This window comes from Hylaeus volcanicus, chromosome 1 (assembly GCF_026283585.1).
Source record: "Hylaeus volcanicus isolate JK05 chromosome 1, UHH_iyHylVolc1.0_haploid, whole genome shotgun sequence".
In the NCBI taxonomy this organism is placed as follows: domain Eukaryota; kingdom Metazoa; phylum Arthropoda; class Insecta; order Hymenoptera; family Colletidae; genus Hylaeus; species Hylaeus volcanicus.
Genome location: NC_071976.1, coordinates 1,277,303 through 1,302,422, shown reverse-complemented (window position 1 = coordinate 1,302,422; position 25,120 = coordinate 1,277,303). Strand labels below are relative to the sequence as shown.

Genomic DNA, 25,120 nt, shown 5'->3' with positions numbered 1-25,120 from the left:
GGTTAACCGTTCAATTTTCCTTACCATAATGATTGGCCTATCAGTACTCGGTCGGCACTATCAATTCGCTCGCTGGTATTTGCTGGTATCTCTCCCACTTCCACGGAAAACATCGCGAGCCTTTTCATGTAAGTACAGTGTACAGAGCTGTTCCAGTTGCCACCTCGCTACGGAGCCGCGTGGTTTGTGTACATTGTCGTGCGATTCTTTTCAGTTTATACTCCTGCATATCCGACGTCGGGATCATCGAAGATTATGGCAGCTAAACAGCGTGTTTGTATTATCGGATCCGGAAATTGGTAGGTCAACCAACACCAATACCTGTCCCTTTAATAACAGAATATTTGCCACTTGGCTAATCATATTGAAACGTTCATATCGCAATTGATTTCCACGTGCTGCGCATATAATAGACTTAAAAGTCCCCTAGTCTCCTAATTGTATCGTTTATGTTTTATTTGAAAATGTAAAAAAACCACTTGTCACATTTTACTGTGACCAAGGAAATTCCCTTTTGCGATAGTCATATAAACGTTTGAATACGCGTTTGAGTTGCTGCAAAGCTACTTTGTATGATAAAGAAATGTATAAATAATTGCCTATTATTGATAACATCGCGATAATACCCGTATAGGTCACGCTTCAATGTTTACGAATAGATTGAATAATGTACTCCTTCGCAAACCGTAACTTTCAAGCATATCTTCATAATTCCATCTGTACAATAATCGTGTAAACAATTTTATATGTGTACTGTTTATATAGGGGTTCTGCTATCGCTAAGATAGTTGGAGCAAACGCTCAAAAACTAAGTAAATTCGAGGATCGCGTTACAATGTACGTGTACGAAGAAATGATCAATGGAAAAAAACTGACTGAAATTATTAACGAAACACACGAGAATGTAAAATATCTTCCAGGACATAAATTGCCGAGTAACGTGGTAAGTCTTAATTTATGACTTAATAAAATATTTATGATTTTTAAAAGCAATAATTATCGTGCGACATGCATAAAATTTGAGGTCTTTCTCTGATTTTTGCAAGTTTAAAAATATTCATTCCTTCTACGAACTTTTCTGTTTATTTATTTTTCTACTTAATATATAATCAAACATTTAAAACGAAACAATTTTCTCTTCGTGATATGCGAAAAATAAATATTTCGCGTCCCTTCGGTATAGTATCTATTGTGCTTAATGGATAATACTTGCTGTGTATGATTATGAGTGATTGTAAGTGTAACTCACGTTTACGTAACTCTCATGCACACGAAACGATGGAACGTACATATGGTACATATCTTTGGCTGCGTGTCGAATTCTGTTTGGAGAAGGAAACGAACGACCAGTTTCACGATTCATTAATTCTTTTAATCGATAGTCTGTCTCGTAATTTTAAGAATACAATCGTTTCACATCACTCACACTGATCTCCAAACGTTTTTCTTTTGTTCAATTTAAAATGTCCATGCAACAACTACTGCACATACTACAACATTCGTTTGAAACAGCTGTTTTTAGCGCAACTTCGAACTATTTAATATAAGATCTGTATGTATAACGCCTACACCTTCTAAACACACACACACAACCACCTAAATTTCACTATCAATGACTTTCACCTATATGTAGCACGACCTTGACCGCGACCAAACAACTGAGGTTATATTGATTTGCCCTTTACGTTCCAGATTTTTGTAACTATCCATTTCTTTGTATTAATTAATTCCTATTATAAAATATCGAAATAGAGACGCCAGATTTTATTTTTGTAATACATATGAATTTTCGAAAATGTTTATGTCAAAAGAGCCACCGATGCCAAGGAGGAAACAAATAATTTATCATAGACTAAATGTGAAGTAGATTCAAAGATAGCAATCATGTACATAACTATGCAGACTGTAGATATATAAATCACTCTTATCATCTAACCCGTGGCTGATACTTTAGAAATATCAATACCCATATTGACTGTAAGACGCATTAAAAATACTACATAGGATCCTCAGAAATATTAAGAAACTACAGACATAATTATTAGAACTAGACATTAAGTTTCTAATTTCTGTTAGACTCTAATTATTGATATTTTTGAAGATTTCTTATATAAAATACAATAGGTTTTGTGTTACTAGATATCTGATATCTGATAGTTGTCAACTTTTTTTATTTAATGTACAATCTATTAATTTCTATTACCATTTATCATGTTTACCATTGCACCATACACATCTTTCGTCATATATTTATATAGCTTGTACATATTATCAAACTTATCAACTAGCAATAAGAAAGATATACATAAAGATTACCTATGTGATAAATAACTGCACCTATTGTTGAAATAATAGCAATAAATTATTCTGTGTCTATAAATTGCTGACAAGAGATTAACTCTAATTCTCCCTTTTCATTTTTCCATCTAAATATTAGAGATTAGCAAATTTGAGTGGTTTATTTTGTGCTGTTAAGGAACCTTCTATCTTAGTTCTTTATCAAATATAAATATCTTTCCACTACATTTACACTTAACATTAACGTGATAGAAAGATAAAGTTTACATAACATATAAATGTCTGCTTTAGGAATAGTTTTAGATTAGAAGGTGGGATCTGTTATTCAAAGTTTTGTACATTTATGATTAATCATGAGAAAGTATGTTATTTGAAACAATATTTTACATAACTTGGTATCTTATTTCATGCTTATTTTATTTTATAAATATTATCTACTCTTGGAAATAACCAGCATGTTTTGAAATCTCTGAACACAGAATTACAAGTCTTAATTACAATTGTGAAATGGTAATGAATTAATGATTAGAGAAAGACAAGAGATTAGCAAAACAAATCTCGTTCTTTGATAGCTTGTATATCATACATGCTTATTAAATGTATATGTTATTATGATGTTTCAGGTTGCAGTTCCAGATGTAGTCGATGCTGCCAAAGACGCCGATATCCTTATTTTTGTAGTTCCACATCAATTTATACATAGAATATGTAGCACATTACTGGGAAATATTAAGCCTACAGCTGTTGGTCTCTCTCTGATAAAGGTATATATATTAATATATTCGTATACTTTCGTGTAGTAATATGGGTCAGAAGTACCCTGCTTCTCCATGCAAATGGGTCAAGGTCAAATTTCATTCAAGAATTGTGAAAATTCCATTAATGTTCAAGTCTGGAGGCACAGTCTTGACTATCAATTAATCATGTTCCTAATCGATTGTCAGCATTTTTCATAGTTCTTTCAAAGAGTTGTTCTATTTTCATTCCGTTTTCATTTTGTAGTCAGATGCTGTTGAATATCTTAAGTAACTGATCTAGTCACATGATGTTGAGTCATCGCCTATTAGAGTTAGAACAGTTGGAAAGCACATAATCCGGAAAATCTTTATTAGTTATTTCAGGAACGGCAAGTAGCGTCGCTTCGAGATAAGTCGAAATTTGTTCAGACGAAATTGTTATTTTGTTCTGTTCACATTTCATGAACGAAGTTCAAGTTGAATCGATGACCTAAATATATCGTGCGGTTCCCTTGCAAATATACTGCTGCTTTAAAGGTTGAGGTCACGTTTCGTGTCATATTTGTAACTAAAATTAAACGACAGTAATTCACTTATTGTTCAATTGTATATACCGAAATAATTTAGGAATTCTTATGAAATAACATAAAATCTTAAAGTATCGAGAAAGCACATCCATGATACCAACTTCGCTGACGTAACGTTCAAAAGTATAACTGGTTGCCGGTGATGTAATTTTACGTAATTTTTCAGTCTGTAGCTGGTTGCCGCTTACATAATTGTACGCAATTTTAGATTTATGAAGAGGCACATGACCTTACGATTTGTATTCGTGATTATTGTAGCTGTCTCGATAAATTGATTTCAAGGTTCATTAAAATGAATATTTTCACAGGGTTTTGATAAGAAGGAGGGAGGTGGTATCGAGCTTATTTCCCATATAATTTCAAAACAACTTCACATACCTGTGTCTGTTTTAATGGGAGCAAATTTGGCGGCCGAGGTAGCTGAGGAGATGTTCTGCGAGACCACTATCGGTAAAGATAAACGTCTCCTTATCCGTTATTTGTTGAAGAAAAATTAGAATTTAAATAATTAAACTCTATTTCAATGTTTAGGTTGTAAAGACAAAGCTATGGCTCCCGTGCTGAGGGACATGATACAAACATCGTACTTCAGAGCTGTAGTCGTCGAAGATGTTGACGCCGTTGAATGTTGCGGAGCGCTAAAGGTAATCATATCATTTATCGATTTGTTAATCATGTCTGTATTAAACATCCCTCTGTTTTAAAATTTTAACAGAATATAGTAGCATGCGGTGCTGGTTTCATTGATGGTTTAGGATTAGGGGATAATACAAAAGCTGCTGTCATCAGATTAGGACTTATGGAGATGATTAAGTTCGTTGACGTGTTCTTTCCTGGTGGAAAGCTCGCTACCTTCTTTGAAAGTTGTGGTGTAGCGGATCTTATTACTACGTGTTATGGCGGCCGTAATCGTAAAGTGTCCGAAGCATTTGTAAAATCTGGCAAGGTCAGTTCTCTAGCATTAAAGCTTGGTTACTTAGAATAATTAAATTCGTAGATTCTCGTAGTCCTACTCTTACAAAAAACGTCACGTTTTCTACATTTTTTGTTTGCAGTCAATCGAAGAATTAGAAAAGGAAATGTTAAACGGACAAAAATTACAAGGTCCTTTCACTGCTGAAGAGGTAAATTATATGTTGAAAGCAAGAAACATGGAGGCCAGATTTCCGCTTTTTACAGCTATACACCGGATTTGCATTGGTGAGATAAAGGCTACGGAACTAATTGAATGCATACGCAACCATCCGGAACACATGTAAGCTCAATTGTCTCCACTATAGTTAATGGTGGATAAGTTTAAGTAACTGTCCTTTACCCAAAATTGATGTAGAATCATAGGTGTTTTGTTTGACGCATTGTAAATTTTATTTCTGGAAAGAATCACAGAGTATTTTTGTGCTATCATATGAGAATTCAGGTATACAATAAAAAGCAGTATGTAAATATGTAATATTTATTGCAGATAATTAAATATGCTTATTTTTAAACAAGCTACTGGAAAATTTAAGTTTCGATTTGTTTAAAAATTAGTATTTTAATCTTGGTCGTCTCTTGCCGCGATAATAATTATTTCGTTTAACCATGGTCCTAACTGTACTAATATTGCTGTTGCATTGTTTAAATATATAGAATATATATATACATGAAAAGATTTAGTAGAATTGTACAAAGTATCTAAATACTGATAGTGATATATGTATAATAGTTATAAACATGTACATACGTGTAAAAAGTTAGTCATTGTGCATCTCGTAACACAAATAGCTATATATTTTTCCCAGCAACTTATTAAATCTTTTTCTTCATATGCAATTAAACACGATTTATTTCGATCAATAAAATATTTTCTGTACGTTTAAAGTGATTTTAATAGCCCTATAAAACAAATACTACAAACATTTCATTGCGTTTACAAAAGAATAAAAGAACATTTTTCATATTACAAGAATCATCTCATTTTCATTCGAGTGACAACTTACGTTCGACGATAAATCGATGTAAAGTCAGAAATCATCTGAAAGTTGCAAACTATTTTATTTTATTCATAGAAATAATAGAAATGCTAGATGTAATAGGTGTCTTATTTTGCATGAATGTCCGTTGTTGTTATTCCTAACCTTTGTAGAGGTTCGCCGAACTTTCAAAAAAAAATTATGAATATTATAAAAGTACATGTGAAAGTAGTTTCGATCAAATCTAGAGAAAGTTGTATGCATATCGTTTAATTATTGTATCCTAGCAAATATCGTATGACTTTATTTTAATAAACAATTTACGAGGGACGATATATATCGTTGAATCATAGGAAGGAGAAGAAGTAGAAGAATAAAAAGGTACCTACAGAAAATAATTTTAAGGACCATGGTATAATTAATGAATTTTATAATCTTTTACTTGGTCGCTATCGAAAATATTTTTAATAACGCTAGTTAAATTGTTGCTTACGTTCGCCTGTTTGTTATCGTTCATTCAATTTATTACCTATTTTATGCTTTTAATTACGAATCGTATTTTTATTAAGTGTTATTATAATGCGTACAAAGAAAATTTTCTATGCACTCTTCATTAGGACCATTAATTTTTTTTAATTATATAAAGTATACATAGAATATATATGGATGTTACCAAAATATTTGTATAATAAATTGTTAGGTAATATGTAAAAACATATTTGCGCTGTTATATATTTTATTGAAAATTTTATCAAGATTGTTATTAAAATACGAGGATTCTGTAAACAAACATGTATTACCATTACTCCGATTTTGTCGACTGTTAGGCTATTATGAATTGTTACAATTACGGAATCGAAGTTACCATAAATAATGTACTATGAAAATTAAATATATGACTACTATTTATTAATTAAAAAAACCTTTGTTTAGTTTAGAGTCGATTTCGTCCTTTTTCCATAACCAGTATCAACATTCGCGTAAAATATTGTAATGATACCTTTATCACGCAACGTTAAACGATATATGCTGCATGTCGTATACCTCGAGTAACGTTAAACACGTTTGAAGGTGTAAAAACACTCCGTTTAACAGTAATATTTGTCGTGATCGGAAGATATTTGTCTATTTTTAATTATATTCGCTTCATATTTAGGAACGATGACGTTATTGCATCAATGCTGCAACTACCCGCACCGAAATGCCATCTATGAAGATTAGTTTGGAGGACAAGAAGAGAAGATGCATCGGGTATTACCCGTACCTAAGGAATTAGTATGAATTTATAGATTATTTCAGAGATGTAATACGTGTTCAACATACTTAACAATAATTCGACGCGGTATAGGAATAAAAATTACAATCAGTATTCTACGTCTCGAAAGCTATGCTGATATTTTAACGATTGCTCTCTCCATCACGAAGTATTTTTGTTTTGGAAACCAATGTGATCAATTTGTATTACGTCAAGGGTATTGCATTTACGTTTATTTTGTACATGTATTTTTTTTTTTAATAAATTTGTTTATCGATATCTATATCGCATTACAAAAATAATCATTACTATCTTCACGTAACGTTAAAGCGATGTATAACGCGCTATACCAATATATGTATACATTGACATTTTTTTTTATAGTTTTTAAGTTTATGGTTAATCTATGTCATCGAAACCCTTAGCCCTTTGACCTACAACGACGAGCGAGACTCGTAAGAGGAATTTGGTCCATAAGTAATGAGCACGCGTCTGACTCGTAGTACTTCGTTTGGACTTTCTTCCTTTCTGTTTACTATGGTCCGAGCAATCGGGAGATAGCGTGTAGGTCAAGGAGTTAAAATGTACAGACAAAAGCGTATTATCAAACTATTGCTAATTTTAACATTCAATCTGGCCACGGTTCGCGGTTGCGTTCACGTTGACCTTGGTCCATCACACTGCACGCCAATCGTTAGAAAATAATCTGCAACGGTTGCTAAGGTCAAAGAAGGCTGAAGTTAGTTTGTAAGTTAGTCGGTCAGTCAGTCAATCGTGCATCGGCGACCGAAAATAGTCGAATTTGTAACACTAACCTACGTAGGGTTCTCTTATGTTCTTACAAATTTGTGACTTCTAATTCTGTGATACCGTAACAATTACAAAATGGCTACTGAAGCGAAGAAGAGAATATGCATCGTTGGAAGTGGCAATTGGTATGTTAATTTATCGATTAAAATTACCATTTTATAATTGTACAAAGTTCTTATAGTTGTAAGAAAATAAGCTGCCCTTTTAAAATACACTTTTATTCATTACGTCTCTTTTATATCTGAATACACATTTGTTTATTCTTTTCTGTTTATCTTCTTTCGTTTCCGTGAATGACGTTTACGTAATGTACTCTGTTGTGTCTATGTGTTCTCTTATGCCAAGGATCGCACCTTGAGCATACAAAATGATGCATTTAAATAGGAATGCCTAAATATCTACATATGAATAAATACAATTATTCTTCGTGACAATATATGAAACACTTGTTTCGCGGCAATAGTAACTATCCAAAGAGACGCAGGTATTCGTTCGAAAAGAAATAAATTCAAGGTCACTTTTCGAGATCAAGGTCATCGATATTTTTTAAAGGAATCCCTTCTTTTTTTTTTACACATTACTTGTATATTATAGGGGATCAGCCATTGCAAAAATTGTGGGCGCCAATGTCCAAAAGTACAACAACAAATTTGAAACACGCGTGACGATGTACGTCTACGAAGAGATAGTGAATAATCAAAAGTTGACCGAAATCATAAATCAATTGCACGAAAATGTAAAATACCTTCCTGGACATAAGCTTCCAGAAAACATTGTAAGTCTTGGTTTTTATACGATTACATTTTCCGAATGAATTCGTGACTTAAATTAATAAGTTCGATAGATCGAAAGGCTGTTGTAAACTTGAAATATAAGTAGCTATTAATTTGTATGATTTTATTTGTTAGGTCGCCGTTCCAGACGTTGTCGAGGCCGCAAAAGATGCGGACATCCTCATATTTGTGATACCACATCAATTTATAAGAACATTATGCGCGACGTTGCTCGATAAAATTAAACCAACCGCGGTTGGTCTATCATTAATTAAGGTACTTGATTCTACTGCAAAGTTTATTTACAGGAATGATGTGACGTAACAAAAAAAAAAAACATTTCTACATTTTTGTCAAGGGTTTCGATCGAGGAGATGGAACGAACATCGAACTGATCTCCAAAATCGTCGAGAAACATCTAAAAATTCAATGCTATGTTCTAATGGGCGCAAATTTGGCCAACGAAGTCGCGGAAGAAAAGTTCTGCGAAACTACTATCGGTAAATAATACTATTTACGATGAAATTAAACGCTGTTTGGTTCATTTGTTATAGTTAATAATCACAGGTTGCAGAGATAAACGATTAGCACCGTTAATGAGAGATCTAATTCAAACTCCCAACTTCCGAGTAGTCGTTGTCGACGACTGCGAAGCTGTCGAAGTATGCGGTGCTTTGAAAGTAAGTTAAATATCGTTATCCAATTTGAATTTGTTTGATAGTTCAATGTGGTCTAATTGCAATTTATATCTCAGAACATTGTAGCATGCGCTGCTGGCTTCGTAGATGGTCTAGGGCTCGGCGACAACACGAAAGCAGCCGTCATCAGATTAGGACTGATGGAAATGGTTAAGTTTGTAGATACTTTTTACAGTGGCTCGAAACTTTCGACATTCTTCGAAAGTTGTGGTGTAGCAGATTTAATAACTACTTGCTACGGAGGAAGGAATCGCCGAGTTTGCGAACAATACGTAAAAAGTGGCAAGGTACAAATTTTTACTACATTTTTTATAAATTTATCTCGAAAAATTAATTGAATTTGTATGACTCGAAATATTTGTAATTCTTTAGACTATTAAACAACTCGAGGATGAGCTCTTAGGTGGACAAAAATTGCAAGGGCCAGCCACAGCTGACGAAGTTCACGGAATGTTGAAAGGTCGCAATTTGTTAGAGAAATTTCCTTTGTTCACCGCGGTACATCGTATCTGTACCGATCAGATAAGACCAGCAGATTTACTCGATCAAATTCGTAATCATCCTGAACATGTGTTAGTATATTATGAAGTTTACAACTATGCCTTCTCTAACTAACATAAAACAAATGTCGCCTTAGGTTCGCACCAAGAACATTGTACATTTACTGATCGCTATCCTTATGTGTCAAATTATTATAACAGTCAAAAAAATCTCACTGTAAACAATTCACTGATCCTTTACCAATGTCTGACTAACATCCCAAGAAAAAAGTAAGTAACCCTTAAATTACCCATTTCCAAGTAAAAATTTAACTCTTCCGTGACATGTAGTTAATCATTTCTATTATATAATTTATATTAATATATCGTTTATATATTCTTTCAGGATGAGGTTGGAAGGCGTTCAAGAATAGTTGAATGTTGAACGAAATGTTTGATATGAAATTATTTTCATGTTGCTATCAAGCTTAGAAATATTGTACGTATGTACATACAATATTGTATATATTTTATTAGTGTTAAATTACAAATAAAACCATCTGAATTGACATTTCTGACTTAAATAAACATTTAATAATTTATAACTAGTTTTTTACTATATTTATTCTTTATATTTTAATGCTATTCTAATCCACTGTAAAATTGAATTATTAAAATTTTTTTTATTTTAATTATTCTTTCGTGGTCTATCTTCTGAGGAAGTTTTTTTAAGGTCCTCGCAGGGTACATTATCCATTAGCTTTATGTCAGGTGTAATGTTAAGCGCTACAATATTATACGATACTCTTAGTAAACAAAATGTGTTTTGTACAATGCATTCTATATTGAAAAATATTACCAAACTTTCCAGGTTCTTTTTCAACTGCTTGAATTACAGTTGTTCGTACTTCATGCTCTACTTCTTGTGCAAATTTGTTCAACTGCAATAATATTTATATTACCATGATAATTATGATACATTTAACTGTCTGACAAAAAAGCTATGGATGCAAACACATAAAAATTTTAGAAAAGAATCTGTTTGTCCTTTGTATAACAAGTTAATTATAGGTTATGGGATTATATTTTGCATAAAGCTATTAACTAAATTTTTACCTCTTCAATAGCAGCTGTGTTTGTAACATTTTTATTTTTTTTGTACTCCTCGTTTATCTTGTTCCTTACAACTGAATGACAATTAATAAAAAAAACGATTTATTCAAATAGTTGTTGAATTTGATTTACCTTTCAACGCGTGTTCGTCGCCCTTGAAAGTATTCATTCGCGTTCGATGTAGTTTTTTAAACATGCATAGTACCTAAGGAATTTAATTCATTTGTTAATAAAATACAGAAACAATGCAATTAGCAGTTAAAAGACGTAGACCACGTTTACCTGCCGTCGAAGGTTACCTCCCATTTCTAGTTTGAAATATATTCTAATAAATTTTATACATAAATGTTTAGACAACAATAAAATAAATGTCAAGGTAGTCTTGCTGAAGTTATAATTGTTATTATCCAAGAATAACAACAATATTTTTGTAGACGACAGTGGCGCTATCGGTGGGAAAGCGCTCAAGTGTGTCCTCGAATAGTACTCCGGGTCAACGCTAGATGGCGCCATTTGTATTTTTACAAATATTTTTGTATTATATGCAATACCAAATAAGTGAACCAGCAATGTGATATTAAAATTTGTATGAAAACCGTTTTTTAACTTTTAAATCCGTTATTTTTTTTTTAAACAAACAAATGCCGGCATCTAGCGTTAAAAAAAGGAACTATTCGAGGACAAACTTGGACGTTTTCCCGGTGGTGCGCTGTACGGAGGTCGGAATTTTACTTCTGGACTAATAGACCTATATAGGTTTAAAGTCTGTATCTGTTTATTATTATTTTTTTTTATAAACGCCAACAAACAACAATTTTAGTTCCACCTTTTGACCGCTGGATGGTTATAGCGTCGCCTGCCACGTTTTGATCATCAGGAAGAAAAGCTACATTACATATTCAATTTAATTTAACATTAAATTCATTAGTATTCATTAATTACGTTCTCTCTTCTTTCTTGTCTTTTCTTTCTATGACCTTTATGAATGCACCCATTGTCAGTAATTGTCAAGTTTCTCGATGGTTCAAATTACTCCAAATGTTTTCTTTGAAATGGGTCGCCATTTATCGATGCACAGACTGAACTTTTAATTAATGCTCATTACCTTCAATTACCTATGCAATACTGCCTTTACCTGATATGCACCTCGATTCTGCGCATTCATTTCTTCTCACTGCAGCGACGCCATCCAGCGTTTCAGCTGTGTTACATCGAGAAGGAAAAGGGGTTGATTTCGGATAGCATCAGGTGTAAAGTTTACATTGTAAACGTAGGATGTCGGCAAAACGTAGCAAAACGCACGTATACTTGACGCTGCAGCAACGATTCGACATCTTACAGAAGTTAAAGGATGGTTGTTCGTTGTCTCAACTGGCTAACGATTACAATGTTACTGATTTAACCATCCGTCGCATCAAGACGAATGCTGCTCAGATACGACAACAGTTGCAGATATCGGCTATCGTTCACGATCAAAAGAAATCGAGAACGCCTGTGTTCGATGAATTAGATGCTCGTCTGCACTCGTGGTTCTTACAGCGACGAGCAATAGGCGATCTAATCACTGACCAACAATTCCAAAAGAAAGCGAAAGAATTGAATAAAGAATTTGGTGGCCCATCGTCGTTTTCAGCTTCCAGAGGATGGATATGGAGGTTTAAACGCCGACATGGAATACGTTTGCTAAAATTCCATCGAGATAATACACGACCGTACACGAGAGCGGCGGAAGAATTTTCCTGATGGTTATTAGAGAGGCTAAAGAAAGAAAACATCGAACTACAGAATGTTTATCATATGGATGACAGGAGTCTGATGTGGAAGGCTCTTCCCCAAAAGATACTGGCTCGCGTTGCAGAAACAAGCGTCACAGAAATCAAAACAAAAAAGGATCAAATCACCGTAGGATTCTGTGCGAACGCAATTGGAACGCACAAGCTACCACCAGTCATTGTAAATAAATACGGGCGACCAAGGGCTTTAAGACACTGCCATGATCGACTACCAGTCATTTTCATGGCTCAAAAAAATAGTTTCATGGACCGTAACGTGTTTGCTGACTGGTTAAAAAATCATTTCAGGCCGGCCGTAAGAAGGCAGCAATTAGAAAGGGGTGTTGACGCAAAGGTGTTGCTGTTGCTGCATAATTCCGAAAATCGCGTACTACCGACAGAAGAGGAAAAACAAGACGATAATTTCGAAATAGTATATTTTCCGACGAACGCAACGTCTATTTTGCAGCCTATGGGTCAGGGAATAATCGAGACTATGAAAAAATCCTATCGCCATCGGTTGCTAAGGAAAATCTTGGAGTTTCCTGGCGGACTAGAAGAATTTTTTAAACATTTCGATATGAAGAATTGCATCGATATAGTGAACGAGACGTGGACAGACGTAACACAAATTGATATCTGTAAGTCATGGGAGAAAATATTAGCGTACGAAGTAACAGAAGAGGCACGAAGTGATCGAGAGGAGGACCTCTCCACCAGGTCAACAATTAACGCCATTCCAGACAAGCCAATTCCTCAGCAGGAAATTGAATTGTTCAGTAGCTGCACTGAAACAGACGATAATTTCGATTCAGAGGTGTGTGGCGATCGAAATCCTGATAAGACGTACTTCGAACGAGAATCCCACTTGGACGATGTAGATGTAAACAAAATGTTTAAGAACCTAGTTTCATGGTCGAAGAGACAACCAGTGTTTATAGAAATACAAGTCAAATCATTGCAAGATTTTTATAAATATACACGCAGATTATGTAATCGATCCCCTGTAAATTAATAAATTTTTTATTTGTATTCTTTGTGATTTTCATGTTTAGGCAAATTAAACCGTACGATATTTCGATGATCGTGTTCCTGTATTTTCAAGTTAGGGTCTGTTGTAATCGATGATTTTTTTATTACAATTACATATCTATTTCCACCTTCTGTTACAAAAAGTCTGTTCCAATCAGTTGGTCCTAATGACCTTTTATGTAACAAAGTAAATTGCGTACCGACACACGCACTTATAATTGCGATTTGAGGAGTTTCAGTTGTGTTAGACTCTGTTTTTCAGCGTATGCCTGCGTCAAGACTTGAAAGATAAAACAGGAGGCTCGCATTCACTTCCTTTTCCAACTTTCCGTAACCAGTTCGAAGTGTGCCATAGTAGATTACGACAGGGCCGAGATGAGAAGGTACCGCGTTATGGATGGATTCTATATAAATGATACAAGTTACTATTTGTGTATAATGCTCGCAGTTCTGCATTAGTAAAGTGGTCAGTAAGGGAAAATAAATAAAGATATCAAATAAAGTAAAAGAAACAAAAGTATATTTGAGAAATACAAATGATACATTCCTGGATAGAAGTACAGTGCACGAATGAGTTTCATTTAATTGAGTGTAGAAGATTATATACAAAAGAGATGTGTTGAGTGTGTCGTGTTTCTTTCGAACGAATTAATTAATCGGATTTGTGCAGCAATAGTTGACTCAGTGTGATATGACCATTGAAAAAATTAATTTAAACCTTTTCATTTCTATTTGGTATGTAATTTTCGTATTATTTCGCAGACAATTAACGAGTTCTTACATATTTTCGTAAACACTAATTATATTATGACAGTCCATGTAACCAATTATTTCTAAATTTAATTAGAGAATTTGTAAATTATAATTATTGACTTGTATTTTAGGGTTAACATGATAGAATATGTCCAAATGGTACTTGTCAAACTTTGGATCCTTTAAAACGATATACTTCCAGTATAGAATTTCTCCTAGTAATACTACGAAAGCTAATACATAACCGACTATAACAGCAATAAAAGCACCTTGCAGCTTGTGAAGATTGACTAATGCTTTTTCAGATTCAGTTTCTTGTCGCACCTCCATTATCTTGGACCATTCCATAACATCGCTCAGCCATTTTTCGACTAATCCAGTTTCTATTACGCGACGTATCTGAAAACATGTGTCATGTAAAAAACATAATTGTTATATAATATTTTTTATTCTTAACACCTTCACATTTGCATCTAATTCCATGCATTTCCTATGGGACAGCCAATACTTAACAAAATCGTACGTGTAACGATGTGAATGCGTTAAAATATAGGTTATAATTTTACGATAATTATTAACGAAATTAAAAATTACTAAAATGTCAACGCGTGGTTTCAGTGGTGAATTCTTTTCCATGCCAATAGCTATAGGCATATTAATAGCACACTCTTCCATAATGTGTAGGTTATGTTTCAAAGATATGTTCAATGTAGTTCCGTTTTCTTTCTGTTGTTTCTCCAATATCTGCCTTTTTACACGGGCATCTTGAAGCAAATAAGAGTTCTCAAAATAGCATAGAGATCCATTTGCTACTTTCTCTATAGCGTCTTTCTCATCTACAACGAACTGAAATTTCTTGCCAATTTCTTGACTGTTAAGGTCAGAGGATATTAAGAAGAAATCTTTGCTTTCTTCGTTCCAACCCCCAACTTCTATAGAACTTTTGGCTAATTGTGCCAATGTATCGATGGTAACTCTAGCTACAGGATTTGCAAGAGTTGCAGTCATGCTAGCACGGTAGGCAACTGCAACTAGAATAGTATAAATCCACCACCACCCGATAAATACTCTTACAGCCCAAGGGTTTGGCAAAGTAGGTAACGAAACTTGAAACAGCATGCTGTAAGTATACAATATACTGTTTTGTAGTTCTGTAAACAAATACAATCCTTTTATTTCCTTCTTTGTGAATGCAGTTTGAATATACATTTTATTCTTATAAAAGATTATGTATTTCTTATAAGACAGTGACAAGAAGTAAAATGTAAAACTTCCAAAAATTAAACTGAAGATAAGTGCGATCCAGGTGTATAACCTGAAAACCAAAATAAATGTATTTTTATCATGTTTTGTTTGCATTTCCTCTTAATCACACATACTTAAATGGAAGTATCAGCAGCTTCCATGAATTTTCAGTCAAGGACTCTGGTGTTAGGAATGTAAGGCATTCTGTATTATACGGTATGGTCAAGTCAAAATAATTCAAGTGGTGTAACGTGTAATGTAAATCACCCAAATAAAATGCAGCATTTCTTTCTACGGCTTCACCTATAAGACCTGTATAGGTTTGATTGTCTCCTTTAACACCCCACTTCTCAGAAGCTATATTGTACGGCATGTAATACTTTGGTTTGAAGTTCATTGCTTCTGATATGATCTGTATTAACTAAATAATATCATTGACACAAATGCAGGGGAACGAATTTTTAATACGAAACATACTTCGAATTCTATTCCTAGAGCCTCTGTATTGTTATTAGGTCGCTTATTATAATAAGCTCTCGATTTCTCTGTTACTGTAGGAATGTGTTCGAAAACAGCAATTCTAAAATTCAAATAAAAGTACTAAGTATCTCGAAGAAGCAATTACGGTCGTACTGTTCGATTACTGTTGAATAATAATTTTGTTACACCAACCGTAAATGTTTCTTATGCAGATTCGTTGTTTTTTCCGTAAAATGATTGTTACCGTAACGCATTTTTCCTCGATACCAAGTGTCGATGTATTTAGTCGCAGTTAATATTTTTTCGTAAGCTGGGTAGTAGACTGTGTCTAGATCTATCCTTTCTTTGGATATTTTTTCTCCAGAGCGATGCTGGTACGCGTTATATCGACGTATGAAAACTACGTTAATTATCCTGTTCCACACGTGATGTAAATTCGATTCAAATAGTCGGTGATCGTATAAAAGTAAAAAGAGTCCGCGAGTGTTGATCAGACGTTTGCTGAAAACGAGAAATAAACACAAAAATATCATTGTTTGCTGTAGATGTAGAGGCGTCCAGGCTAAGCTCTTAGAAATATAATTTCAATTACTATCGTTTGTTTTGTTTAGCCACCTTTCTGTATATTGCAAAAACTGAGACGTCACGAAACCATTAGCAGCTAGTATAACGTATGCGCTACAGTCAATCGCCTTGCTGTCGATTAGAACTTGTTGAATACGTTTTCTTGGCGGGGAAAATTGTTCGTTGTCGCGCAATCCAATCTAAATATAAATCATGTTCAGAAAATGTTTACGTACAGTTTGTTATTCTTATATTACCTCGTATTTGGATAAGAGCGAAGAACCTTGAATGTGCGTGATGTCCACGAGTCTTCGATAAATAGTATCGGTAACAAAAACAATGCAATTAGCGTGTTCCATGATTTCTTCTATAATCTTTTCGACGACAGACTTCAAGTTCTCTTCACTTCTCTCCCATTGATGCTCTTTATAAAATCCACTAGACAAAAGTAAAGTATTTTTTATAAGAAAGTAATGCATTAGAACTTCTGTATCGAGAATTACGTAGAAATTAATCAAACTAAATTTGTTATAAGCGATTTTAGCGGTTTTGCGACGAACAATACCTTCTCCCACATACGAGGCTGATTTGAAGAAACAAAACGACAAGCATCGTCGTTCTGATTCGAATAAAACTTGCAATTGTAACGGTGTACCGATTATATACCAACATATCGACCTTTCTAATTTCTTCCACCAATTGTAGAAATTGAATATTCAGGAATCTCATTTCCAGGTAAATTAAGCTAGATAAGTGATGCGATCAATAATGGAATCACAGGTTATCAGAGGTGCTCGCATCACTTTCGAAAAGGTCATGGGTCAAATTCATCTTTATTTCAGATCGTGATCCAACCTTGCTGTACTCTGAATATTTTACTATGTATATTGTACCTCAACCATATGCACCTTTTGTAATATACCAAAATATAATAATACGAATGATTGACTGAGCCTTTTTTATTTATTACATGACATAGATTGCTTTCGCGTCTAACTAATTACGCTGATAATGTCATTAACGATCCTACAACTTTAATCATTTCAAAATAACTTCTAATAACACTTTGCAACAGGTAACACTCGTTACCGGTAATGTTTGATTGCGCCACTCTGTATGTTGGCTATCAGCTTTAATATTATCTAATGTATAAAATTATTTCGTAGATCTACTTTCGATAATGACACTGTACTCTGTCCTGTGTGTGTCACTGACGATTTGCTAACCGTCTCAACATTTGCTATTCGTTATCTTTTGTTTATAATATACATAGCTGACTCGCTTGTACAACTCTTTAGTCGATTGGATGGTACTGTGGCGTGTAAACGAAAATCGTAGCATAGCAAGCTTATCGCTTATCACGTTCGAATTAATATTAAACATTTTGATTGAATTTAAATAGAACGTATTGTTTTATCCTTTTCTTTATACAACGTGTTTTAGAACAGTACAGCACAGAAGAAAAAGGAAGACACAAGAAACGAGGTAAAATCGGTACAGAGTAAGCATTATTTTCTAAATAATCGAAACGTGTACTTTCACGAACTTTTTCATTATCTCTCCCTCCGTTTACCTCCGAGATTACGATCATATAATGTTATCTCTAGTGGATTTGAAGATACGAGAGGATTATTACGAAAATATAGTTCTTACAGTTTGCCTATTTTTTGATTAATTGCGTAATTGATTAAAAATTGAACTGATCAATGATCAATACCGATTCGTGACATGGTAAATTGTAAAATAGGTCGTATAATTCAGGTGACGCGATTCCCTGTGGATTTTATGTCGCCCATTTCCGGCTGATACGACAGTCAATTCGTGAAATAAAACGTTCGATGAATAACATCGCTGAGAAATTCTTTAAACAATCTCCACACTGCAGTAGGTTAATCATTAGGCTAACGATCCTTCTTGCTAAACAAGACGAAGAAACAGAACGAAAGACTTTTCAAAAATACCATCGAACCCGATAGTTTCTCAAAATTAATCAACTACAAATGAATTCACGAGTTCGTTAATTCCCACTCCGTGATCATGCATTATTCAAACGTGTACGAACCCTCATTGCAACCCAAATATAATCCGATATGCGTCGTGCACGGTGAGCTTTTTAACGGAGTGCTTGTGAATTAAAAGTTACGATCGGATCTTGCAAAGTAGATTCGAAGCAATTTTTTATCGTAACAGTTCCGCGGTAATATCGAATTTTCAGTGACAGATTAAATAAACCAACATCCGTAGGTGTTCTAATTCGTAAACCTGGTGAAGATGACAAATTTGATTGCCAACTTGCCAAAGGGTCGTTTGGATGCTTACAGACAATGCGCAACGTTCGATTGGAAGCTATTGAAGCTCACTTTAGAAGGGGAGGATTTCGTTCAGTTTCAAGTAAGTTCATTCATCACTGGACTGCAGATGTTTATGCAAATGAAAATCGCCAGTTCCGAAGTTTTGTTCACGAGGTGATTAAACGCGAACACCTCTGACGTTTCGTATCGTTTCAGAACGATCTGTGGAGCTTCATAGGAAAGTCACCTTTGTTTCAAAAATCTGCCACCTCGTTGGACAAGCAACGACAACTTTGCAATGCTCGCATCAGGGCGTTGAAAGAACACAATGTCACGGTAAATATTACGAACGATCGATGAATCGATAAATCTTCTGTAATTCGCGTTTAATCGTTCTGCAGCATCCGATAAACCACTTGCACTGGTTTAACGTGTTGTTCCAATACGATGCCTCGGTACCAGTAAAAATGGGTGTCATGCAAGGCATGGTACCAGCAGCGATCTTTTCTTTGGGCACAGAAGATCAGTATGAGGTTGCACAAAAAATTCAAGATGGACAGGTAAGCGCGATAGCGACTAATGGATATTCAATGTCTGCATTAATATGCACATATGGGTGACACCGCATGCTGACACAAAAGATAATCTGGATAGGATTGGTAAATACTAAAGTGTTCACAAAAATAAGTATCGGATTACGCTACTTTTAATGCTATAGAAAAATAATTCAGCGTTGTAGGAATTTTCGCGATTAGACCGGCAGTTAAGGTGTTAAACAAATTGCATTAAAACCTTCCATTTTCATTAGTATACAGCCTGCTTCGCGCTGACGGAAATATCTCATGGAACGAATGCAAAAGGCATCAGAACCGTGGCAACGTATGACGTGAAGTCGAAGAGCTTCATCCTGCACACTCCTGACTTCGAGGCTGCGAAATGTTGGTCTGGCGGTTTAGGTGAATAATAAAATGAAAATAAACTTTGCGAAGAAACAGTTTTGGGGGAACGACCAAGGGGAAACTATTATATTCTTATAGGAAAAACTGCAACGCATGCCGTGATCTTTGCGCAATTGATCACTCCAGATCAACAGAATCGTGGTCTCCATGCGTTCGTCGTGCCTATCCGTGATCCAGATACCCACCTTGCTTTACCTGGCGTCACTGTTGGCGATATGGGTGAAAAAATTGCGTTGAATGGAGTAGATAACGGGTTTGTGATGTTCAATAATTACCATACTTCTCGGAAGTGTCTGTTAAATCGGACAGCGAAGGTTACGGAGGATGGGAATTACGTGTCGTCTGTGAAAGACGAAAGCAAACGATTTGGTGAGCGTCTGGACAAATATACACCGCTGGCTTTACAATTTTTTTTTACAAAAATGTACCGTTTATTTGATACAGGTGCATCATTGGGCGCCCTGTCCTCGGGTCGTGCTACAATTACATCGATATGTGCCAACTATGCATCTACCGCGATAGTTATCGCTGTGCGTTATTGCGCTGTAAGGAAACAATTCGGCCCAACAGAAAACGAGGAGTGGCCAGTTATAGAATATCAGGCGCAGGTATATAAATTAATTCGATAGAAATTTATCGAATAAAATGAAATAAAATTTAATACGATCTTATAGCAATGGCGGCTGTTTCCTCACTTGGCGGCAACGTACGCCATAAAAATATTTTCTGCTGCGTTTGTGCAACAGTTATCTGACTTTCAATACAAACTCCTAACTTCGAGTAACCAAGAAAATATGGACAGCGAAGGTATGGAGATCCACGCGTTATCTTCCGCAGCGAAACCGGTGTGTTCGTGGACCAGTCGAGATGTTATTCAAGACTGCAGGGAATCTTGTGGCGGGCACGGTTATCTAAAAAGTACGTAAACCATCGAAACAGGTGTACGTAACGGATTCTATACTTTGTTTATATCGATAGTGTCACGCTTGGGTGACTTGAGATCTGAAAACGATGCGAATTGTACTTACGAGGGCGAGAACAATGTATTAATTCAGCAAGCCAGTAATTGGTTGCTGAACCAATGGTCGAACATGCTCAATGGAAAGCCTGTTAATTCTCCTCTGGGATCGGCTGACTTTATACAAGATGCCAACAATATTTTACAACAAAAGTTCTCACATTCGACATCTTCCGACACGATGAAACCGGAAAGTACGAAATTGATTTCATAATTTAAACGCAATTTTTTCCATAATTTCCTCTGAAAATTTTCCGAACGTATAATTACAACGTATTTCTTACAGATTTAATGTTGACCTTCAAATGGCTGACGTGCTACTACTTAAAAAAAACATACGAACAAATACGACAGTTAAAAAACGAAGGGTTGAACGATTTCGTAGTTAGAAACGACACACAAGTATTTCTTGCGCAGACTTTATCTGTATTATATGGACAGGTAACGTTTTATTAATATAAAAAGCTGTCTTTTATATTAATTTCATTGAAATTGTTTTGCAGCTAGCCATTATGGGATACTTTATACAGTGCATACAGAATTCTATGTGGAGATCGGAAGAACGCAATGTGTTGACGAAGTTGTGTTCGCTTTACGGGGCAGTTGCCATAGAAAAGAAATTAGGGGATTTCTATGCGGGTGGTTACGCATCGGTTAATAGTAACATGGATAATTTATTACGAAACGGCATTGTTGTTTTATGCAAAGAATTAGTTCAAGACGCCGTGGCTTTGGTCGATGTTCTGGCGCCACCAGATTTTATCCTAAATTCGGCGTTAGGCATGTCCGATGGCGAAGTATGTAGTATTTATTTATTTATTTATTTCTGTCTTATTTATTTTTATTAATCCGATCCTCGTCTAATGTTATTTTGTATACAGGTATATAAACATATTCAAGAGTGGTTTTTCAAGGACAAGGGAAACCTTGAACGGCCATTATGGTGGAGAGAAATATTAAAATCGAATTTATAATATGTACATACGCGTAACTAATATTTTTATTATAGTTTGAATATTTTTATACTATATTGATGCTATAAGACAATAAAAATTATTTTACTATAATATTCGTAGAAAATGTGTATATTTAAAAAATTATTACAAAGTAAAAATAATAAACCGTATCCTCGACGTTATAGCTCCGTGTGTTTTTTAATTGCGATCAAGGATGCATCTGCTTTCGCGAACCATTCATCGTAAACCATATCAGGGTCGATCATCCAAAACTTATGAAAGGATACGGGTTCTTGCGAAGCGAGAAAAGCAGTTGCGTAATCGGAGGGGCGTGCCTAAAATTTTTTTTTTTTTAATTGAAGACTACAAAGAATATATCTACTAAAAACATCTACGTACTTGATGAAACAATTGCGAGTGTACAGGTTGTACTCCAATTCGCGCTAAACATATACCAAATAGGTACATATCGTCTGGAGTTGTAGGTGTTGGACAATTGCACCTGCCTGGTTGTATCATTTCATGGACTAAAGGCTTAGATAAGGCAAGGCCAGCTCCGCCTGTTAGATACTCATACCCGGAAAGTTTATCCCACGATCGAAAACCATATCGTTCTCCGATACCGATCGCCGTTTTTGGATTGTAACATGTCAATAAACGCAGCAGCCGCGCTACGCTAATATTTAATACATAATATAGTACCGTATACTTTTGAAAATATTTGGGAAACACTGATGTATATAATAAAAGGTAGATAATTCACCTAAAAATTGTGTCGTCATCGCTGAGTATCAGCCAATTAATATTGCTTTTTTTTAATATTTCGTCGGCTTTTAATAGGATATTATAAGTCTTTTCGCAGTGCCCGGTCGTCGTGTTTGGCACAACAAAAGCATCGGGTAAATATTTGTCTATACTAGAAAAAGGCAAATCAACTAACAGTGACCAATATATGTAATATATTATTCGATTGGTCGCGTAATAAAATTGATCGTACCAGCGGCGTCGCTAAAGTAGCCAATGTTTTTAACATATTTTGCCCATGTCCTTTTAATCACAGGAATCCTTTCAATGTGATATTTTGCACAAGTTTTTACAGCAAAATATGCGTTTTCGGAAGATATAGATGAATCCTTTGATTATAGTAAGATATAATATGGTATATAATAAAATGTGTATATAAATATTGACTTACGCATGGATGAAAATATCTTGGATATGTGGCACAGTTTGCACTGGATACAATGCATATTTCAGATGTATGAGTCAACCGTACTCCTTTACTGACTTTGAATACAAAAGATGCAAATTCATAGGATACATCGATAGAGAAGTCATCTTTAGGTCTTTCACCTTCAACAAGTTTTTGCACTAAACTGTACAACAAAAACATTTTGGTTATATTATTTGGATAAGATTTATAATAAATAAAGTTAACAATTTTTATGCCATGTACCTGTTCAACAGAGATGATGTTATTCCAAAACCTGATGCAATGTGTGGATATTTAAACTTCTTATTATGCTCCTTAAAATGATGTATTATAGTTGGCTCACGATCATAGAGTGCATGACCAATCCATATGTTCTTTAATAAAATTTGCATGATATAATTGAGTACAATAGTAGGGACTTTCTGTTAAGCTTATTATAATGTAATAACATACTTTGTTCTCCTTGTGTTTGGAAAGAGTGTTCAACAGTTTGCTTAATCTAATTGCAGTATTTTCCAAGCAAAAAAAAAACCATTTTGAAGTTGGATATGTATCTAATAAATAATCCAATAATGGTGTAATTGTCCATGACCCAGTAATGTTTAACTCGTGAGATAAAAGAATTTCTGGAGGATCCTAATATAAAGGCACAATTATAAGTTGAAAAATTATATTCAATCTATTGAATGTGGTAGAATCCAACAACTATATTCAAGTAATATAGATATAAAATATGTGTTACACATACTTTATCGAGAATGTCAGATTGTTCCAAGATACCTTTCTTTAAAACATCAGCATGTGCTGCATGGTAGCCTTCCTTTTGGCTTAATATTACAATTACTACATTGCTAGGATCTACATAAAAACCATGTTACGTATACTCTATTTACACTAATTATCGCGTGTAATTAATAGAACTTACTCAAAGTATCCGTACTGGCTCTATCGAAACATAACACGAAGAGTATCGTGTACACGGTATGTATAAAAGACATTGTTCTTAAAGACTAATATAGATTAGTTAACACAGTTCCGAAATTTTCAATGAAAACTTAAAAAATTGACAGAATACGCTAAACCCAATACCACATTATTTCGATTATAATTTTAACATGACGAGGATTAAAGAAAAACAAATTTGGGTACACATGTAGGTTTCTCTCGATGGTTCAAATTGTTTTCGTTGGAATGAACAGGAACGAACAGCTATCTAGCGGTGAATAGACACAACTAATTTTTAAACCTGCAGGCTTGCTTGCATTGTCTCACAGTCGAGTTCACTTCTAGGTCGCTGGTGTATGGGGCGCCATCTTTGGCGCGAAAGAGTATTTAACGCGAAGTATTTTCGGATCGTAGCAAGAGGAGTTTTTTGAGCGTTGTGAATAATAATAATTGAGGTATCTTTGGTAACTTTGCGTTAAATAAGTTGTTATCGAAGCGAATTGTAGCCCGTGTCGTGGAAAACAATCCTTGGCTAGCTTACGAATGGTCAAATTACGAAATCTTTTGGAAAGATGTCTGACGCCCTCTACGCCGTAATGACCAAGTTCGTAGCGAAGACGTTTCTAAAAGGTATTGCAGTTATTATTTTAACTCATACACGAGTAACGTTGACTATATTTATAAAATCTTGGGAAATTATCATTATTCTATCTCTTTGGATGCAGACATAAATACTAACAATAATTTACAATAATTGTACAGCAATAATTTCGCAATAGCGACACGAGAAAAATCATACTTCGCAAAACAATTGGTTCTCGACGGTATCGAATTCTTTCGCCATATATAAACACGATCTACGTAAATATACCGCACATAATCGTATAAATAAGTATAAACACAACAATAGAAATTCGAATACAAATTCTACGAAAAAGTAATTGCGACATAAAAACCGAGCGGCCACTAGAAGGTAGGCTTTATAAGTACGCGAGACATCTGAATGTGGACAACAACAATGTATCGTTGGTGCGAGCAGCCGTCCGAGACACACCCACACATGCAACGCTCGGTGGCATGTCCGTGTACCTACGAGACTGCAAGGGCTTGCGTATTGCGATGTTGCCGTTCTCACAACAGCGTCTCTCTACACTGTTGCCATTTCACTGAAGTCGAAATCGCGCTTAGCA

General features: G+C 34.8%; 7 protein-coding genes across 15 annotated transcripts; 4 read left to right on the top strand and 3 right to left on the bottom strand.

Moving 5' to 3' along the window:
- The first annotated feature begins 61 nt into the window (after window positions 1-61).
- LOC128880611 (glycerol-3-phosphate dehydrogenase [NAD(+)], cytoplasmic) lies at window positions 62-7,112 on the top strand. 2 transcript variants are annotated; one of them, XM_054130882.1, is made up of 8 exons: window positions 62-299; window positions 766-943; window positions 2,922-3,062; window positions 3,931-4,072; window positions 4,154-4,266; window positions 4,338-4,568; window positions 4,678-4,877; window positions 6,731-7,112. In XM_054130882.1, the coding sequence occupies exons 1-8, from the start codon at window positions 256-258 to the stop codon at window positions 6,786-6,788; spliced, it is 1,107 nt and encodes a 368-aa protein (XP_053986857.1). In that variant the 5' UTR covers window positions 62-255; the 3' UTR covers window positions 6,789-7,112. The 2 variants fall into 2 exon arrangements, with proteins under 2 accessions (XP_053986857.1, XP_053986865.1); XM_054130890.1 differs by lacking the exon at window positions 6,731-7,112 and having other exon boundaries at window positions 70-299; window positions 4,678-6,292.
- Window positions 7,113-7,481: 369 nt separating this feature from the next.
- LOC128880626 (glycerol-3-phosphate dehydrogenase [NAD(+)], cytoplasmic-like) lies at window positions 7,482-10,160 on the top strand. Its single transcript, XM_054130902.1, has 8 exons — window positions 7,482-7,764; window positions 8,234-8,414; window positions 8,548-8,688; window positions 8,771-8,912; window positions 8,980-9,092; window positions 9,167-9,397; window positions 9,483-9,682; window positions 9,996-10,160. Exons 1-8 carry the CDS (start codon window positions 7,715-7,717, stop codon window positions 10,021-10,023), a joined length of 1,086 nt encoding a protein of 361 aa, XP_053986877.1. The 5' UTR covers window positions 7,482-7,714; the 3' UTR covers window positions 10,024-10,160.
- LOC128880687 (complex III assembly factor LYRM7) lies at window positions 10,098-11,353 on the bottom strand. Its single transcript, XM_054131023.1, has 5 exons — window positions 10,985-11,353; window positions 10,835-10,907; window positions 10,706-10,776; window positions 10,449-10,530; window positions 10,098-10,375 (listed from the first exon to the last, which is right to left on the bottom strand). The coding sequence occupies exons 1-5, from the start codon at window positions 11,213-11,215 to the stop codon at window positions 10,278-10,280; spliced, it is 555 nt and encodes a 184-aa protein (XP_053986998.1). The 5' UTR covers window positions 11,216-11,353; the 3' UTR covers window positions 10,098-10,277.
- Window positions 11,354-11,977: 624 nt separating this feature from the next.
- Window positions 11,978-13,489, top strand: LOC128884554 (jerky protein homolog-like). Its single transcript, XM_054138000.1, has 2 exons — window positions 11,978-12,357; window positions 12,511-13,489. Exons 1-2 carry the CDS (start codon window positions 11,978-11,980, stop codon window positions 13,487-13,489), a joined length of 1,359 nt encoding a protein of 452 aa, XP_053993975.1.
- Window positions 13,490-13,700: 211 nt separating this feature from the next.
- On the top strand, window positions 13,701-21,885 carry LOC128880548 (peroxisomal acyl-coenzyme A oxidase 3). Of its 6 annotated transcripts, none has more exons than XM_054130827.1 (13): window positions 13,701-14,008; window positions 17,992-18,033; window positions 18,793-18,939; window positions 19,056-19,175; window positions 19,241-19,399; window positions 19,648-19,795; window positions 19,877-20,167; window positions 20,243-20,406; window positions 20,473-20,716; window positions 20,777-21,010; window positions 21,103-21,257; window positions 21,320-21,613; window positions 21,698-21,885. In XM_054130827.1, exons 3-13 carry the CDS (start codon window positions 18,820-18,822, stop codon window positions 21,788-21,790), a joined length of 2,022 nt encoding a protein of 673 aa, XP_053986802.1. In that variant the 5' UTR covers window positions 13,701-14,008; window positions 17,992-18,033; window positions 18,793-18,819; the 3' UTR covers window positions 21,791-21,885. The 6 variants fall into 6 exon arrangements, with proteins under 6 accessions (XP_053986802.1, XP_053986792.1, XP_053986768.1 ...); XM_054130817.1 differs by having other exon boundaries at window positions 17,992-18,049; XM_054130793.1 differs by having other exon boundaries at window positions 13,701-14,241.
- LOC128880519 (ionotropic receptor 21a-like) lies at window positions 14,005-17,399 on the bottom strand. Of its 3 annotated transcripts, none has more exons than XM_054130709.1 (8): window positions 17,114-17,399; window positions 16,806-16,986; window positions 16,600-16,748; window positions 16,177-16,485; window positions 15,982-16,084; window positions 15,639-15,925; window positions 14,719-15,574; window positions 14,005-14,658 (listed from the first exon to the last, which is right to left on the bottom strand). In XM_054130709.1, exons 1-8 carry the CDS (start codon window positions 17,275-17,277, stop codon window positions 14,350-14,352), a joined length of 2,358 nt encoding a protein of 785 aa, XP_053986684.1. In that variant the 5' UTR covers window positions 17,278-17,399; the 3' UTR covers window positions 14,005-14,349. The 3 variants fall into 3 exon arrangements, with proteins under 3 accessions (XP_053986684.1, XP_053986693.1, XP_053986700.1); XM_054130718.1 differs by having other exon boundaries at window positions 14,854-15,574; XM_054130725.1 differs by having other exon boundaries at window positions 14,500-14,658; window positions 14,783-15,574.
- Window positions 21,799-24,053, bottom strand: LOC128880582 (beta-1,3-glucosyltransferase). The gene is made up of 9 exons (XM_054130844.1): window positions 23,911-24,053; window positions 23,734-23,843; window positions 23,439-23,621; window positions 23,229-23,359; window positions 22,968-23,148; window positions 22,770-22,905; window positions 22,536-22,683; window positions 22,172-22,448; window positions 21,799-22,107 (listed from the first exon to the last, which is right to left on the bottom strand). The coding sequence occupies exons 1-9, from the start codon at window positions 23,981-23,983 to the stop codon at window positions 21,952-21,954; spliced, it is 1,395 nt and encodes a 464-aa protein (XP_053986819.1). The 5' UTR covers window positions 23,984-24,053; the 3' UTR covers window positions 21,799-21,951.
- Window positions 24,054-25,120: the final 1,067 nt, after the last annotated feature.